At 42.1% G+C, this 18,180-nt stretch overlaps 4 protein-coding genes across 4 annotated transcripts; 3 read left to right on the top strand and 1 right to left on the bottom strand.

Annotated features, from left to right (window-relative positions):
• Positions 1-13: 13 nt before the first annotated feature.
• On the top strand, positions 14-3,098 carry nme5 (NME/NM23 family member 5). The gene is made up of 5 exons (XM_075481243.1): positions 14-501; positions 1,844-2,049; positions 2,509-2,609; positions 2,704-2,822; positions 2,916-3,098. Exons 1-5 carry the CDS (start codon positions 376-378, stop codon positions 2,997-2,999), a joined length of 636 nt encoding a protein of 211 aa, XP_075337358.1. The 5' UTR covers positions 14-375; the 3' UTR covers positions 3,000-3,098.
• A 1,003-nt stretch (positions 3,099-4,101) lies between these two features.
• LOC142397686 (heterogeneous nuclear ribonucleoprotein A/B-like) lies at positions 4,102-7,835 on the top strand. Its single transcript, XM_075481242.1, has 9 exons — positions 4,102-4,191; positions 4,673-4,896; positions 5,330-5,498; positions 5,596-5,754; positions 5,843-5,974; positions 6,064-6,154; positions 6,285-6,440; positions 6,550-6,635; positions 7,077-7,835. The coding sequence occupies exons 2-8, from the start codon at positions 4,688-4,690 to the stop codon at positions 6,618-6,620; spliced, it is 987 nt and encodes a 328-aa protein (XP_075337357.1). The 5' UTR covers positions 4,102-4,191; positions 4,673-4,687; the 3' UTR covers positions 6,621-6,635; positions 7,077-7,835.
• Positions 7,836-8,158: 323 nt separating this feature from the next.
• phykpl (5-phosphohydroxy-L-lysine phospho-lyase) lies at positions 8,159-12,078 on the bottom strand. Its single transcript, XM_075481241.1, has 13 exons — positions 11,865-12,078; positions 11,661-11,779; positions 11,379-11,538; positions 11,225-11,299; positions 11,050-11,137; positions 10,844-10,960; positions 10,645-10,727; positions 10,335-10,560; positions 9,944-10,098; positions 9,066-9,155; positions 8,846-8,979; positions 8,668-8,713; positions 8,159-8,367 (listed from the first exon to the last, which is right to left on the bottom strand). Exons 1-12 carry the CDS (start codon positions 11,921-11,923, stop codon positions 8,670-8,672), a joined length of 1,350 nt encoding a protein of 449 aa, XP_075337356.1. The 5' UTR covers positions 11,924-12,078; the 3' UTR covers positions 8,159-8,367; positions 8,668-8,669.
• A 465-nt stretch (positions 12,079-12,543) lies between these two features.
• LOC142397281 (protein FAM53C-like) lies at positions 12,544-18,001 on the top strand. Its single transcript, XM_075480622.1, has 5 exons — positions 12,544-12,591; positions 14,517-14,773; positions 14,868-14,928; positions 15,006-15,835; positions 16,211-18,001. Exons 2-5 carry the CDS (start codon positions 14,690-14,692, stop codon positions 16,448-16,450), a joined length of 1,215 nt encoding a protein of 404 aa, XP_075336737.1. The 5' UTR covers positions 12,544-12,591; positions 14,517-14,689; the 3' UTR covers positions 16,451-18,001.
• Positions 18,002-18,180: the final 179 nt, after the last annotated feature.

The raw sequence follows: 18,180 nt of genomic DNA, 5'->3' as shown, positions 1-18,180 counted from the left end.
GAAAAATGAGATTATTTCATTTTAAAAGATTGGAAGAGAGAAAAAAAAATGTAATCATTGAAATGTGAATATGTACACTCGCAGTGAGGGAATGAATGATTTGATGTAGGTGTTCCGAGTCGCGTACTTTGTCCTACTTGGCATGCCGTAGACCTCGAACGGTAACGTAGCAACCTAAACTAAACATTTAGAACATAACGCTGTGGGTTAAACGATCAGTTAGATGCTCTTTTTGGTATTTTGAAGCATAATAAATGTGTCCCTTTTATTAATTGATGTTAATGTTGATTTAAACGTTGACGGGGGCCTAGCGTTACATCTGGCTGCATACTACAGGCGCCTCGCTAAGCTAGCGTTAGCATACAGAGGAACAAGATGGACCAAACTTCACAGAGCCGTATTTTTGTAGAAAGAACATTGGCCATCATTAAGCCAGACGTCATCCACAAAGCTGAAGAGATCCAGGACCTTATCCTCAGGTCGGGCTTCACTGTTCTACAGGTTGGTTTTAAATGTCCAACGTGGACGTCAAAGATTCATAGAAAGATGGAGGGTGTTCAGTCGTTGAGGGGCGCTGCTATGTCAGGAAAGCGATTACGTCAGGTCTTCATTATAAAATACGCGTGTGTAATTACCGGGCTTCTCCAGTTACAGGTTGACGGGTATATAATTTCCATATTTAAGGAATAAGGCGAGAATAGAAGCTAGCTTGCCTTGCTATTACTTATGTGTTTTTTTTTATTAAACATCAGCCAATGTGATGGAAAACCTGTCTTGTTGAAGTAAGTGTTTAACTTTATAAATTCGCAACCGTTTTTATCTTAATATTTTCTAATTATTTTCATGGAAAAACATTTCTCAGAACGACCTTAATGTACAGTTAAAGGCTGAGTTTCAATGATCAAGTGTTACAAAGAGGAGACTAATATCAGTGCCGATTTGGATAAAACCGCTCCAGTTTGAACAAAGATGCTTTGTATCTGAACATGTCTTCAATCTAAGTTAATCTAACGCTTCTGCTTAAAAACTTGTGTTCTCATTCTACCTTTGGAGCAATTAAGTAATGTACATCAGGAACAAATGTAAAGCTCCACAAAAAACGACAAATATCCCAACTTTGATCAGATTAAATATATCTGCTCACTGCACTTTCTCGTCCCTTTTATTTTTTTTTATAGGCAAAGAACCTAGGCCTAAGTATTAAAGACCATGTTGAGTTTAACATCAATTATTTTAATTCAGGTTGCTGGTGTATATTTGATATTAGATAGTAATGATCGTTATTTAATCATTAAATCAATATTCAATTAAATATTGCTTGTATCAAATCTGTGAAAAAAATGTTGTCGGTTAAAAGAATATAGCACCTTTCCATGTGTGATAAAAGTGAGAAAGTAACCCATTTCTGATAAGTGTAATCAAATAATGAATATTTGAAGGGTGAAAGCCAAAATTATGTATGAGCTCATCATCTCAACTCAGTGGATACTTTACTATAAAATGAAGTGACAGCACATTCCACTGTTTTAGCAGAATGACAGAAAACTGGGTTTTTGTGACACTGCATATTGAAATTAAATTATTAGGTTTCATGTTATTGGCAAATAGTGCATTTGTGGTAGCTCTCAAAGATAAGTTATAAGACAGATGCATACCAGTGCAAAAGTTACTGTGTGAAAAGTCTCTGATATAACGCCACCTCGTCTTGGCTGTACAGAAATGATCTGACCCGTCTAGAGTAGTTTTACAAAGTGGAGGATAAATCGTAACTAGGTTGACTACAGAGAGATCATCTCTCGCCACACGTTTCTCTGAACTGTCTAATAATTACTCCCTGCCGCAGAAGCGGAGACTGCAGCTAAGTCCAGAGCAATGCAGCGACTTCTACGCAGACCAGTATGGAAAGCTCTTCTTTCCCAGCTTGACAGCCTTCATGAGCTCCGGCCCAATCGTTGCCTTGACGCTGGCTCGTGACGATGCCATTGCACACTGGAAGACCATCATAGGTCCTGCCAGCATCACCAAGGCCAGAGAAACGCAACCAGAGTGGTCAGTCTTACATATTGTTGAGTGTATTACTTGTGTGAGCATTTATTTAGGGTGTCTAAAGTCACTGAAATGAAAAAAACTCAGATGTTTTTAGGCAAGTCTGAGAATGTGACATTCATAGAGTCGTTAAGATTTGCGGAGAAAACAAATGTAACTCAAAAAAAGGTTATCCAGACATCAGCTTCAGATAATACCATATTCGCTGTATCTCAGAAGTGGGAAGTTTGAACGTTTTTGCTCTTACTTTTTTGTTTTGCCTGCCATCAAATCTTTCTGTTAGTTATTTCGTTCACATAAGAAATAAATGAGCTAAGAATGCTCAACTGCAATGGTGTCTGATTGAGAAGAAAAAAAAGAGCATAATACGTCTCCTGCAAGAGTGGACCATCCCACAAGTGTGTGTTCATGTATTAGTTTTACCTTATGCAGGGACTAAATGTCTGCTGAATTTTCCCCCAGCCTCAGAGCGAAATACGGCACTTCTGACCTGAAAAATGCACTCCATGGCAGCAAGTCGTTTCATGCAGCTGTTAAGGAGATCAAATTTATGTTCCCAAACTGTAAGTGATCTGCAGCCTCACACGTCCTATTGGTCATACAGAGATTGATCTGTTAATACCCACAGTTCTCTGCCCGCGTCACCTCTCTCTGCAGCTGTAATTGAGCCCTTTCCCTCAAAAGAGGAGACTGAAGCATACTTGAGCAGATACGTCAATCCAGTTGTCCTTCGTGGACTGGCTGCGCTCTGCAAGGAAAAGCCACCCAAACCCTGTGTAAGTACTGATGCGAAATGTATTGCGTCAGCTGTGCCGTATTCTTGTTGCCATGTTGATTTCTGTAGGCTTCGGCTCTTTTGCTCTCGGCAGATTTGGCTTGCTGACTGGCTGATTAAAAACAATCCCAACCAGCCTCAAATATGTGAAGGAGCCATTGTGGAAGATGAAGGATGAAGGCCAAACACAACATCCAAGAGATATTCAATGTTTTTGTTTTTGACCAATTCATCTGCTCAATATGATAATTAAATTTAATAAATTCCAAACACTACCCGTGTGTTTTGTTTGCTTTTTGGAACCATTTCATCACACAAATGCAAACACGTCATCTTGAGCTACCAGGTAAAACAGCAAATTGGTTTATAGTCGGCATTTGAGATGACACAATGACACTAGGTAAGGCTGAGGAAATAGTTGGTTTACTTTTACCTATTTAATCAGCTGTCCCACGAGGATACATCATTGCAAAGTAGATTATTTCAATTATTCGGATGAGCATTCAGATTTTTATTCACTCTGCTTTGCAGAAGTTTGTATTGTGTATTGAATGAAATGTGGGTGAACAGATTATTTCAGTGACAGTTCCAACAATGACATAATGCTTGTACAACTGAACAAATGCAGCTCATAAGGGCTACATACCGTAAGCTAGTACACTGAAACATTACAGTTGAAACGATAAGGTGCATCTTTTATTTTTACATCAACAGAATCCATAACTGCGTCATAAACTACCACAGTCTCACTGTAAAAACATATCATGTATTTTCTAATCAGTTGTTCTTCATCATGCATTCGCTTTATTCTGTCAGATCTGAAGAACCAAGAAAAATAAGCCATTTTGTCTTTATTCAGCTCTTAGAATCACCATGGCCTGGGTGACAGAGAAACGTTTGTTCTGTCCCTTCCTCACTCGCTGTTTTTTCGCTCTAAACGTTTACGTGCATACCGCAGGCTTGATGGCAGCACCTCGGTTTGTCCGTATTTCTCACAAGAACCTCCTGCACTGGAGTACATCTTCTTCAGATTCTGGGTGAAGTGTAAAAATAGTGAGTCAAGAGCGACAGTTTGAAGCATTACTCAACACGACGGAGCGGCTGCTAACACCCCCGGGCTCTGAGTAGTTTCCAGCGGCAGTGAAGGTTCACCGAGTTCCTTCCTGTATTGCGAGGGCGTGAACAACTTATGGAAGAAGAAAGAGGCCGGCATGCAATTGGCCGGTGCTGTGATTGGCAGCAGAGCTAATCCAATCGAAGGGCTTCTCCGCAGAAATGTCGTTTTTTTCTGCCGGTTCTAGAAAACCAACCACGAGTTGTCGTCGTGTGGGAGAATCCATCTTGAAGAGAGCTCTCCGGTTGTGTGACCAGTAAGTAGCTTTCTGTATTTATTATACCTGCTTTTCCCACCGAACGATTGTTACAAATTTATAATGAATCGTTGAGCATGTTTATTGTCTTTCTGATAACTATTGAGTAAATATGAGATTTTTTTTAAATAATCGGCCTAAATTTCGGTCAATACGGCCTCTGACTTACGTAACTGCGAAATTGAGTTGCTCAGTTCAGGCTCGCTTTTATCAGTGAGACACAGATGGCTGCAACTTTTCTTATCTTTGCCTCCAGCAGCACTGTACTTTTAAATTTGGGGTAGTTACGGGTGTTACACAAGGAAATGGTTGCGCTGCTAATTGTCGGCGCAGTCAAGTACGCGAATGTATGGGAAGCGATGTCGCCGGTCAAAATGGTGGGAAATGTACGAATTGGCAGTGTGTAAATGGCGAAGCGCGCACAGTGAGACCGATTGCAAAACCGCTGCTGCTTGACAACCCGCTTTCCCTATGGTCTTAGGTATATTAGTGCAAAATGTCTGAGACAGAGCAGCAGTATATGGAAACGTCGGAAAACGGCCACGAAGTGGACGATGATTTCGACGGAGCCGGCCAGGAAGAGAACGACGGCAGCGCCGAGATCGACTGCGGAGAGGCTGCGGGGCCCGATGCGGACACCAACTCGCAAAACGGCGGCACGGAGGGCGGCCAGATCGACGCCAGCAAAGGCGAGGAGGATGCTGGGTGAGTTTTCGATCCTATAATTCATGTATTTTCTTAAATAAACCATTTTATAAAACCTACGAGTGGTTTGTCATGTTTCTTTGTTCAGCCGGCCTTTTGTTGGCGCCATGTGCAGAGTGGAGGGGGGGATGGGCGCTTCAGTTGGGATTACATCTAACAGTATTTTCTGATGAGGGGGGAGGAAAAAAAGGCTCTAGACGCATATACGCAATGCTCCATCGTGCAGATTTTTAATTTATTGAATTATGATCGGAAAGCAACTTGGTGGTATAGTAACAACAGGGTGTCCCCTATAAGTCACTGTCAACAGATGTTCTGGAACAGTGTGTACATAGTGTATATTTACCCCCCCACCTCCCTCCTCCTCCTTCCTGCCCAGCAACACCCCTGCTACCACATGTTGTAGCTTAACTGTTCCCATTTCTGTGTTTAGGAAAATGTTTGTTGGTGGCCTCAGCTGGGACACAAGCAAGAAGGATCTCAAAGATTACTTTTCAAAATTTGGTGAGGTTTCAGACTGCACCATCAAGATGGACCAGCAGACGGGCCGGTCAAGAGGCTTTGGCTTCATTCTCTTTAAAGATCCGGCCAGTGTAGACAAGGTGAGCCAGACCCCCCAACGTGCCAGCAATGAAGGAAGGTGCAAATGGTGTTTTATTTTAATTAATTAATTGAATGTATTTTTATTTTTAAATGTAGGTTCTTGAACAGAAGGAGCACAGGTTAGATGGCCGACAGATTGACCCCAAGAAAGCCATGGCTATGAAGAAGGAACCAGTCAAGAAAATCTTTGTGGGGGGCCTTAATCCTGACACATCCAAGGAAGTCATTCAGGAATACTTCGGGACCTTTGGAGAGGTACAGCAATCATTGGATATTTAATTTAGCGACCAAGCGGTTCTAAATGATATTGGCTGCTTCACGACTTTGTTTTCCTCTTTTGCAGATTGAGACCATCGAGTTGCCACAAGATCCAAAGACCGAGAAGAGAAGGGGATTTGTATTTATTACATATAAAGAAGAGGCTCCTGTCAAGAAGGCTATGGAGAAGAAGTACCACACCGTTGGTGGCAGCAAGGTAAAGGAATCTCACACATTCGCCTACAAGTGATGATGAGCGTAAGACTTGTGAATTTAGCAAAAGTAATTTTTGGTGTGCTTTTCCAGTGTGAAATTAAAATCGCCCAGCCCAAAGAGGTCTACATGCAGCAGCAGTACGGTGCCCGTGGATACGGGGGACGTGGCAGAGGACGTGGAGGTAAGCATCTTGTGTGTGTGTGTGTGTAGCAGCAGCACAATCTTTACCTCAATCTACTCTTAATAGGACGTGTAACTGCCTGGTTGTGCTGTGACCGAGTTGTGACAAAGGTCTCGACTGTTGTTTCTAGGTCAGGGCCAGAACTGGAATCAAGGCTACAACAACTACTGGAACCAGGGATACAACCCGAACTATGGTTATGGACAGCAAGGCTACGGATATGGCGGCTATGGCAACTATGACTACTCTGCTGGTTATTACGGCTATGGGGGTGGCTACGATTACAGTAAGCGATAAGTGCCCCCGGGGAGAGAAACAGAATGAGAGAAACTTTTATTTTCTTGGTCCTCCTTGTTGTACAGAAGAACTCAGTCCCTTTTTCTCTTGTCCTCCAGACCAGGGCAATACAAGCTATGGGAAAACTCCAAGACGTGGAGGCCACCAGAGTAGCTACAAGCCATACTGATCACACATAGTGCAGGTATGCATTCTTGCATCATCCGTGGTAGTATGAGAACATAGCTGTAACCATTAGTGCCTTTTGACCCCAAAGATCTCCATCTACTCTAAATCCATTCAAGCATTGTGGTGGGGTTAGGGTAGGCCGTGATGTGGGGTCTGTGATCATTAAAGATGGATTCATTCCATCTGTCAGCCATCTTGAGATGCATCTCGACGAAGACTACTTGATGAGTAAGAAATGAGTCGGTGGATGTTGAAAAACAGGAATGAGGGCCGTTTCATCTTTCACCAGGGTGCTAGGTGTCATAGCTAGCGGTCGTGTCCCCCCCCCTCCGCCCCCAAAATGTCTGTCCATTCACTGACTTGTCAAACTCATTCATGCACCTGTCTGTCTTTGAGTATCTGCATGCCACATCTGGTTTATTCTCAGTAACGTAAAGCACCGTGTTTTTCTCTTAAGGTCTAAAGTAAATAAGAAAAAGAGATCCATGGTCTGACCACAGCGAACATGGACTCTGGCTTTTCCTTTGGAGTTGGCAGAAATTTGGACTCATGCTCCATTTGTACAGATCAAGTGAGGAACTGGGGAAGCAAATGTCACTTTTCCACTTTTTATTTTATATTGTTTTGTGTCCATTTACATTTCCAGTGATGGAAGTGTTATTTTTACTGTACTTTTTGGTACCTTTTTTGAATCTAATGTATTGTATGGTTGTATTTTTACATGTCTACTGGATTTACAGATAAACAGGAGCAAGAGCTTTTAAAGCTCCCACATAAAACAATGTTGCTTTTTATTTCTTTGGGTTGTTTTTTTTCTTTTTCATTCGATGTCTGTAGATTTATTTTTTTTATTTTCATGTTTTAGTTCTCCCATGCTGAGTGTTGGATGCGATTTGCATGGCTTCAGATGTGGGGTGAGGTGAAATAAGGGATTTAAACTAATCAAAGGGTTCTTTGTCAGTGTGTCAAGTAAATATTGCAAATGGCCTTGTAGATGAACACAACCAGCATCCTTTTTTTTTTTTTTTTTTTTTTTTTTTTTGTCTTTTAAGGAGGTTCTTTCCCCATCATGTCTGCAATTTTAAGTGGCTTTACTAGTGTTATTCAACTGAACGCAAGCCTGTTAATGTAAGAGGGTAATCCCTCTGTCACTGGAAACTCATTCCTCTAGTGTCTTGGGCAAATTGATAGAAATAAACTTTTGGTTTATATTACACATGGATCTTTTTGTTATTATTTGTAAAGTTAATGTTAAATGTTTTTGCACTGTTAAATGGCTTGCTTGTTTTGTCTCAAGTAATGTTAACATCTCCACGGATGCCTCTTTGGGAAGCTGTGGGAGAGGGCCTCACTACCTGCAGGATTACTGGCTGAGTGTTAATGCCCACCCCACTAAATGTGAAACTGCAAATACTTGAGCATTTTTTTGTGAATGTGTCCATGAGTTAAAGATAGTGGTCTGGTAAGTGATTAACTCAAACCTACTGTGTGGATCAGTGTTAAGTTGAGGCTGCTTATTTAAATAATGACTACTGTGGGTAAAAAGAAGATATCTTTTTATTAATACCTTTTCAAAAAGTTGTGAATTTTAGTGTCACGTCATTATCTTCTGGTACATTGCCATCTCGGGTGTGAACGGTGCGCTTCAGCTGGCATCGAGTATATATTTACTTCCAGTTGGCTGGGTGTCGTCAGAGGTGATTGCATCTTCTTGTACCAAATTGATGCCATGAATTGGTACTGAACACCTGGAACAAATAATTTACAATGACGAGACGGCTCCAGATGATTTAAAGCAGTGAGCCTTTAGAATTCATCTTCATCACGCTCGACTGATGAGGTGTGATCCTAGTTTCTGTTATTCTGACTTGTCCTCCATCTCAAAAGAACCAATTGAATCCCCACAGTGGTCAAGTGTTCAGCCAAATGAAGCTGTGTGATCTGCTGCAGCCTCAAACGGATATTAATTTATCTACCTCTGAACTTTATGAATGTGACCACCTGACAATGTTTGATGCAATTAAAGGTTTTTTACAGGTTTAACAAACCTTTAGATGTCTTCATTTTCCAGTTTGAGGTCACTGGTTTTCATTTCTGTGAGGAGAAATTTTACGAATCGTTAGGCATCTTTCAGCATGTCAGAATTTGACTGGTCCGGGTATGACGTGTCAAGCAAACGGTATACATATTTGCATCCGTTGTTGGCGCAAAATTTGTGCTGCCGACCTGTGAGGATGCGGTCGATACACCGAACTACCAGTTCTGCGTCCTCCGTGCTGAAGCACATGGGAGGCTTGAACTTCACGACGTTCTCCCACGGGCCATCAGTGCTGACACAGATCCGGTCCTCCTCCTTCAGCCTATTTCAAAGATGACATTCGAATGAATCTAACATGAAGTCTGTGGATCTGTAACCATTAGCTACGGTCTCGCACTGTGATCTCACTTCTTCACCACCCGTGCTGCTGTTTTAGTGGCGGGAGTCTTCTTCTCTCTGTCTCTAACCAGCTCAACTCCCACGAACAGCCCAACACCTCTGTAGATTTAAATAAAATAAAATTGTACCGCATTTAATATTTTTTTCACTGGTTAAAGTGAGAAAAAAAAAAACATGTAAAACACTCAGGCATGTACACGGGTGATTTGTAACATTTCTAAACCACCACTGTGACACCTCTGTGCTCTGCTGACTAAACACTTCGGAGTGGAGCTCAAAATGCAAAACTCTACACCACCTAATACAGCTGAGAGAAGAGTAATGTTTTAAGACCAACTAAAGCTCTACCTCTCATGAATATGTAATGAGTATGTCTGATTTTAAGTTTTTTTTGTTTGTTTGTTTGTTTTTTGGCGAACTTGACTCTTGGCTTATGGTCCGTTTGTCAGAGTGAAAGCACAGATGTTATCAAGAACTGACTTGATGAGTTTTCAGTTCAAAGTTAGGCGTTTGCTGAAGTCTCCCAAGCAATCAAATGTGTATATGGGTGTCATTTTTCTTAAACTTTCTTGATATTGAGCACATTTGGTTGTTTCAAGCTCACGCGCTCCTGTATTTTAAAGGATTTTAACCAGTCGAGGTGTACAGCCACAACAACCAAATGAACACAATCTAATATACGTCTGTCGAGCTGCCCTGACTAAAAGGGCGTACGCGAGGGTTTTATTGGTGTAGCAACAGATCAGGCATTAGATTACAACCTGTTGACTGCTCGTAAAAGTTGCTGTAATTTGTAAAAATAGTATTATTATTATTTTTTTTTTTAGCAGAGTCCAATTGACACTGACAACTAAACAGCCTGAGTTCAGTAGTAGGGACATTCTTACCTGACATCTCCAACTATTTCATGTCTTGCTTGGAGTTGTGCGAGCGACTCTTTAAGATATGCTCCCACCCTTGTGGCGTTTCCTCTGAGGTCCTCCTCCTCTATCACATCGAGCACTGCCAGGCCAATTGCACAAGACACAGGATTCCCTCCAAACTGCATTTAGTTGGAGAGAAATTGTATCATAATAAGAATGCTTGTAAAGGATCATATCTAAGAGTGAACAAATCACTTTCGCTCCATGATCAACGTGTAATACTTGATAAATCTGACTTAAATCTATTTGGAAAATAAAGTTTTATTAATAATAAATGTTTTAAGAAAATGCCAAACTGGATTTCTATGAAGGAATCAACCTCACTGGTCAGTACTGCTAGTACTAGTATAGTCACCGTGTTGAAGTACTCCACTCCGTTAGCTGTGAAGGCTCCAGCTATCTCCACAGTAGTTACCACACATGCCAGGGGATGCCCGTTGCCCATTGGCTTGCCCATGGTCACTATGTCCGGACAGAATCCCTCTCCCTGAAGCTGGAAAGCCCAGAAATGACTCCCAACACGCCCAAAGCCTGTCTGCACCTCATCTGCCACGAACACTCCGCCAGCTGAGCGCACATATCTGTGGAGAGTATTGGGGAGATGCTCCATGTCACCGTTGCAGCGCGTGAGGCAGAAACAACTGGAGAACTGAATCATTACTCACTCTGCAACTTTAGTGGAGTATCCCTGAGGCAAGATGATTTGTCCTCCAACGCTTGGCAACGACTCAGCAAAGAAGGCAGAGATCTTTGGGAAAGGAGTAATAATGTCAAGCATTGGCTGTGTTTCATTACAGCCTGCAGTGTGTGTAGTTGAAGGCCAATTATTTTATTGCGGATGCACAGAGCTATGTTCAAGTGTACCTTGCGACTCTTCCTGTGGACCTCGTCTATCAAGTCTTTTACTGTGTCAGCATATGCTTGGCCTGGGTTGGGGTGATCCCCTCCGTATGTGCCTCTGTAGGTGTCCGGTAAAGGTGCCTGGGAGGATAAAACACGAACTTTCAGATGAGCAGGAATCCATTGTTGGTTTGCATTTTACGTGGTAACAGTTGTGTAGGCGTACACACCACATGAACCCATTCTTTCTGTCCTGCCAGTTTCCGGAACTTGTAAGGACTAATGTCGATGAGGGACATCAGATGTCCATGGTATGCACTGGTGTGGAAGGAGGGTTAATACATAACTGAAGTGCAAGTGTAACTGTCAGAGTGTTAATGCGCCGCTCTAAAACTAAATACTTACTGGTCAAGCACTATGACGTCTTCGTGTTGGGTGTACTGTTGGGCCAAGCGTAGGGCAAGGTCGTTGGCCTCTGAACTGTCAGTGAAGTAGATATGCAGTCACTGGAAAGATACTTCAGGATACCATCCCGTGTGACTGTGGGTGCATCTCTTACCCGGAGTTAACAAAATAAAAGACACACAGTTTCTCAGGCAGGGTGGCAGCCAAGCGGTCGGCATACAGGACAATGTTGTCATGCAGGAATCGTGAATTTGCGTTCAGGACGTCCATTTGTGCTGTGGCAGCCTTCGTTACGGTAGGGTGACAGTGACCCACTGTAGAAAATACGGTTACGGTTACTACCTCTTTATAGCTTCCTGCCACCAGGAGGCAGAACTGTAATATGATTTTCTAAAGCAATAAGTATGAACTATGAACTAGATGACAAATGTTTTACCATGTTGGACGTTACTGATGCAGTCCAAATAGCGTTTGCCGTTTTCGTCGAATAGATATTGTCCTCTTGCCCTGACTATTTTCACAGGGTCGTCTGAATAAAACAGCCTACACGACTGTCTGTAATCAAAAGAACGAATACGTGTCAGCAACGTGTTGTGTATAAACCATCCATTACCGGCCATGAAGAAAATACAATACATACCCGATTAACCTATGTCTCATAGCCAAAGTGTCTTCTTTCCTTAGTTTTTGTTCTGCCATTTAGCCCTTGAGAGTTTCTCTGTCTTTATGCCATACAAACCAAAGACTGCAAAAGCAATAATCAGTGAGCAACGCAAAAACAGCAGCTGATAACGTTAAATGAAACTATATAGCTAACTCTTTCTGCAACTCAACTGTTTAGCTACGTGAAAAGATCTACCACGCATGCGTTAGCAGCAGATTTTTATGTTCACTCACTGTAAGCAATTTGTAATGTTGTAATGTAATGTTACCATCTTTTTTTTTTTCCTATTTCGGATATTGGTAGCCAGGTAAATGTCATTCTCTATATTTTTTAATTACTATCTAATATATTCATATATAACAAAACGTTAACGTTGACAGCTTTAGTTAGTTTGTAATTTGCTGTAGCTTTATTTAGAAGGGCCCAACTCTGGGACTGTAACGGGGACAGAGAGTAAAAAAAGTCAAACTTTTGTCCCTACATGTAAATGTTAAGCTACGAGCACATTGATTAACATCATAATTAAAAAGAGTATGCTATATTTTTTCGTTGTTGTTTTTTTCTATGACTGAGAAGTTTAAGGCAATGTCCGAAGAATACCTCTATAATGGTATCGTCCAAAGACTATATATACCCCGTGAGGCAGCTACTCGCCCGGTGCATTCACTCTGCCGCTTGGTTGCTAAGGAAACACAGAAAGCAGGTAATACATCAGGTCAGCTGTAGCATGCTAGTTTCCAGAGAGGCTGTGTGACCAAGCTAGCAGCCGTTAAATGGAGTATAGGCTTGTTTTTATCAATTTTGTCAACAACTTACTGTCATGACAAGCTGCCAGCCGATAGTAAGCAGTGGCAATTTAATAAAATGACGCCAGTTATTCTAATTGACACATGTGTTATCCTATGTGCTTGCTATCATAACCGGCTAATGACTTGATGCCTCACGGGCTACATCGTGTGATTCAGTTAGCTTACCATTTACCATCTTGCTCACTAGCTAAAGTCGGTGTTGGATTTAGCCAGACAAACTAGCATTATCATATTTTCTACACTGTCATTAGTAAGCGATTGTCCTGCAGCTAATGTTTTAACATACATTTTAACATTTTAACGAGCACAATCGTTTCTTCCCTGCAGAAATGTGTGAACTGCGCAGTAATGTGTTATACCATTTGTTGGGGTCCACGTTTTTCAAGTCGGTTGACTTCAGGTCAGGTCTATTAAAGTAAACTAACAGATTTGCTGTTTTTGCCATACATGTCTCCCATCTCGTTTTGGGCACATTTCCTTAATGATTTCTTGTATTCTCTATTATTGAGCTCATTGATAAGTAGTACCTCTAAATTAGCTGGTGATTGTTGACAGCACTGTTTTTCCTGACGATATGGGATTCAGGGCTGTTTCCACATGATGAGTCCAAGTTTGACCCTTAAGTAACTTGCCTTTTGTGGCATGTGGAACTAGGCTAGCATTGTAGCACCGTGTTTGGGAAGAGGAAGGCCCTGGAGGCCACATCTGAATGGCTGCAGTGCTGTAACAAAGTCTCATCAGTAAATGCTACAATTGTCATTAAATGGGTTAATTATGAATCTGGCAGTGTTTATCATTTGGGTTGGCACGGTTTATACATTGATTTAAGGATTGGTTTCAGTACCAAATGTACTTTAGCCTTTGCACTTTGAAACACCAGCACAGAGGCGAAAAGGCCAAGTTACACTATAATGCAGCGGAGTTTATATATTTTCTGTTTTAGGTTCAGTTTGAGATGTCCATCTTTTTGCTGTCGGAAGATTTTCAGGGATTTTTATTGGATTTTCTTTCTTGGGCTAGCTTAATCCTTTTTCAGAAAGTAGTGACTTCAGTAACTATCATGGCTTAATAGCTACGTCTTTCTATTTGTATACAAAAGAAATATCTCAAGAATGTGCTCCTAAATTGGAAACATGCAAACTGTCTTGTGGCCTTCTGCTTTCTGGGAACACAGCATCGCTTTGGCTTTGCCTTGAATTTTAGTCCATGCGTCTTGGTCACTCTTCTTTTGTCCCCCCCCCCTCCCTGCAAAGATACTATGGCATGCTTCCAGCCCCTGTCCCATTCATTTTTCACACACTTCCCCCATCCTTTCCCTTTTAGTCTGTCCCTCCCCCTTCCCTTCTCTTGACTATTCACAACTCTCTTTTATTGGACCCAACTTAACCGACTGCCTTTTGTTGTACCCTACAAGTTTTAATTTGGTAGATATTCTGGTTTTGTTTGACATGTCATTATATTTCGAGTTTCATTATTTTCAAACTGCTGTGCTCTCTTTACATGATGGAATGTGAAGTGCCTCTTTGTTCAGGGTCTTCTTACGTCCATGTGTGCACTCTGCCATTGTGAACATGAACTTCTACCTTTCATATGTAACTAAGGCAGCACATAAATCCTAGTTTGGTTATCGGGTAAAGGTTGGTTCGAAATATGTGGTCAGTATTCAGGCATTCTGTTCCTTGATCTGTGGGCTGTCTGTTGACATGTAAGATGCAGTTAAAGTGCTCTTTGCACCGTGTTTAACCAGTCTCTTTTAATTACCGTCTGTCTCATTATAATCTATTCTCATCTGTCCCTTTTTTTCTTTTTTTTTTTTTAGGTGGCATAAAGATGATTATGATGGTAATGATGACGGTATAGTGAGGAAGCTGGTCAGTCTGGCTGGTTGAGGTGTGGAGGGGACACCACAAACCACGCCAGGATTCTGACTACTAAGATTTTCACTACCCTCAGTGAATCTCCCATCTCCATGTGTCTCCTTGGACTGTAATTATGGTTACACTTATCACAGAGCAGCTCCGTAAGCAGAGTTTGGAGGAACCTTATCACAAGGCTTTCTCATTCAATGCCAGTGTGGTGAGTGGATAATAAACTTAAAAGGTGTGCTTCAAACTGATTTGAGTTTTATCGTTTTTTTTTTTGCCGAAACAAATTGTTGCATTTGTTACAGTCGTTACCTGCCGTGGGCTCCAGTCCTACCATCTCATGGAGTGCTTGTAGAGCAAAACAAGGCAAGTCATATCGATGAAGAGCATCAGCTTCAACTAACGTGGCCTTCTCTCTAATGTTTACATTTTTGCATTTCCAGAGACCAGCTCAGCTGCGCACCTACCATCCAAAGCACATGTTTTGGCTAATTCCTGTGAACTAGATTCTGTGTGGCCTCCCTCGCGCTCAGGAGAACACCTCCAGAGACCAGAGGCTGCCTTCACAGACAAAGCGTTCCAAAGTTCACCCCCACCACCTCCAAAACGCCACTGCCGATCCCTCTCGGTTCCAGAGGATCTGTCTCGGTGCCGCTCCACTTGGCATCCCAGTGCATCAAAGGTTTGGACTCCAGTCAAACGTGGCTGCCATAGTAGGGGGGCATCGAGTTCGGGCTCTGGAGCCAGTTCTTTGCCACTTTGTGGTCCCAGTTCTTCCTTCACCTCCTCCTCCATACACTCTTCTTCTAGCCCTACCTTCTTTAGTTTAGCACTGTCATCTGACTCCCCTTTATCTTGGGGCTTCCCATGGGATCTGCCTGACACACTGAAAGGAACTTGTTCTGCCTCCTTTGCTACTCCTTCCTCATGCTCTTCTTCACCTGCCCCCCTGCTCCCTCACTCGGTGCTCCAGCGCCGTTTCTCCCTTTCCCCTGTGCACATTCAGAATGCCTCTGTGGCATCCCTTCACCCTCAGCCCTCCCCTGCTTCAGCCCTGACATATGGCTTTTCTGGCCTAGAGCACCCAGCTCTGTCTGCATCTCCCACTTCAGCCTGCAGTACACCGTCCTCTTCTAGGCGCGACCTGCACCCTGCACTACCGCGATGCCATTCGCAGCCTTGCGACATGCGCAGACCTCGTTTGAAGAGGCGCCACGACCCAGATGTTCTACCCTGCCCCAGACCAGGCCTGGACTTCAGCAAGATGACACAGGTGAGCCAAAAGTGGGTGGTACAGGAATCTGGTTGGTCAGTTTTGTCCTGTTGCAGCTTAGACTATATTTATAGTAATCCTTAGTTAATGCCATCATTAATTAAGTGTTACTATTAATTACCTCACGGACCTACATGGTAAACTCTTGCAGGATTCTACTGTATCAGGAATCCATCTCTATACATTCTGTTAATAAGAAAGGACTTCCTCATCTTGTATCTTTCTAGCTAGCGTAGTCAATTAATTCTAATTTTTTTGGTATACTTCCCGGTGTTGGTAATTGCATAATCTCTGCTCCATCTGCATTACTGCTGGTGTTCCCCCTCCCTTGAATAATATATTTGTCACATGACTGTTGCTCTTTCTGCTCTATAGATTGGTAATCGTGAGAGCCTGTTGTGTGGAACAGGTGGCTGCATATTTCCTGTGTCCTCTCAGGCAGAGCAGCGCTTATCCTTCTCCCCTGAATTTCTGGGACGAGCCAGCATTGGACCCCTCAGTGAAAGTGAAGAGGAAGAAGATGAAAGAAAAAGAACAATAATGGATGTGGGGACAAAGATTGTTTTTGAGAGAGACTGCACAGAATTGGACTTGAACCTTATAGAAGAAAACTGACTCTCTTTGGTGCTCCCAGTGCGACTACTGCATTCATAAAAAAATATAAAGCACACCTGTAGGCTTTGTGCTGTCATCTGGCAGAGGCCTTGAGAACTTGTTGTCCGCATGAGGCAAATATCCAGAGTTCATTATTAAGAGTCAAGCAAGTACAAGCTAATGTCAAAATTGCATTGCTATGGTTGTAACATTTGAGCTAGCTCACTATTCAGAACTTCACAAAAATGTTAGTGCCTGCCTGTTCAGCACTAATGGGAAATGCGCATGAGCAAATAAGCAAGTTTTCATGTGCAGACTTTTGTCTTAATTAGCATTAGCCATCAGTATGCATCTCGATAGTCTTACATATCCTTATCGGAACGCTATGTTTGTGAGTGAAAGGAAAGTTCTTATTATTTGCTCAAAGTGTTTACGTGACGCACACGAAAATCCAGAAGTGAACTGAGCTGAAGGTGCTTTTCTGCAGCACCCAATCAGATCCTGCAGTAGACTGCTTTTAGATTTTGCTCTCTAAATTTGGACTAGAGTAAATGTGAGCTGCTGACGGTTGGCCTGACGTTGCTGTGTGTTGGTCAAAATTCTGTCGAAGTAGCCTAAACGGCATAAGAATCCATATCTTAATGCTCTCCTGTTTGTTTGACAGGATACATTCCAACATTCTCTACATTTATTTGACCACATACGCACATACTTTTCTTTTTAGATTTTTTTTTTTTTAATTATACCCCTGTGGGAAATTTTGCATGGACACAATGCACTCCCTAGCCCCGAACCACCACAGCTGAAAGTCTAACCCTTGCCATAAAACTTAACCACAACCTTTAAACAAAGTCTCAACCCCCACCCAATAATCACTTTGTACCAATGGGGACAGAAATGTATGTCCCCAATGCTAACATAATATCCCCATAAGTTGGTGTGCTTTCAGGTTTGGGGTCCCCACTGTATTATATAAAGATGTGCACACGATTCAGCTGCTTAAAGGTTGCTATAGTCTATATTGTCAAAGGGAAGTTCTTATTTTAATAGCAGAATGGATTTGGGTCGTCCCCCCCATCCCATGTTTTCTATTCTTGGAATGTCTGTAACTGTTTGGACATCAACACACCTTACCAACAGTAATACTGATGATACTGTTAACTTACCATGCCTTAAGTCTTAAGAGTTTGTCGGTGCTCTGGTCGTCTTTTCGCAGCCAGACACTTTTGCAGTCTCCATTTGCACTGATTCAGATATTTTCGGGACGGTGTGGCACATGCATTAGAATAGTCGACTGAATAACTGAATCAGTGCTGCAGCTGGACTCCACAGGGCACAATGTGACGTACTGCACAGTGATCAGAGCGAGTACACATGTCCAGCCATTCGAGTGTATGTAAAAGGCTGTAGTGATTCAGATGATTTGGTGGCCTTTTAGAGATTTTTTTTGTTTGTTTGTTTCGTTCGTTTGTTTTCAGATGGAAATATTCCTGTTGCACAATTTATGTATGAATAAATTTAATAGAGAATTATTTTTTTTGTCAAAAATTGTCCTGTCCTTCCTTTGGTAAAGTAATCCATCCTGCTTCGAGCTGCCGTTCAAATGTCGGATAAAAGCACCGCATGAGGTTACTGTGACACCTAGTGGCTGACTAGAATATAGTTTTTGCATAAATATTAAGTTTTGAATTCATTCTGACGTTAACTGTGACGCACACATGTCATGGGAAGGGGAAGACGGCTGCTTTTTG

Source organism: Odontesthes bonariensis, chromosome 13 (genome assembly GCF_027942865.1).
Source record: "Odontesthes bonariensis isolate fOdoBon6 chromosome 13, fOdoBon6.hap1, whole genome shotgun sequence".
Lineage (NCBI taxonomy): Eukaryota > Metazoa > Chordata > Actinopteri > Atheriniformes > Atherinopsidae > Odontesthes > Odontesthes bonariensis.
This window is presented reverse-complemented; position numbering and strand designations above follow the sequence as displayed.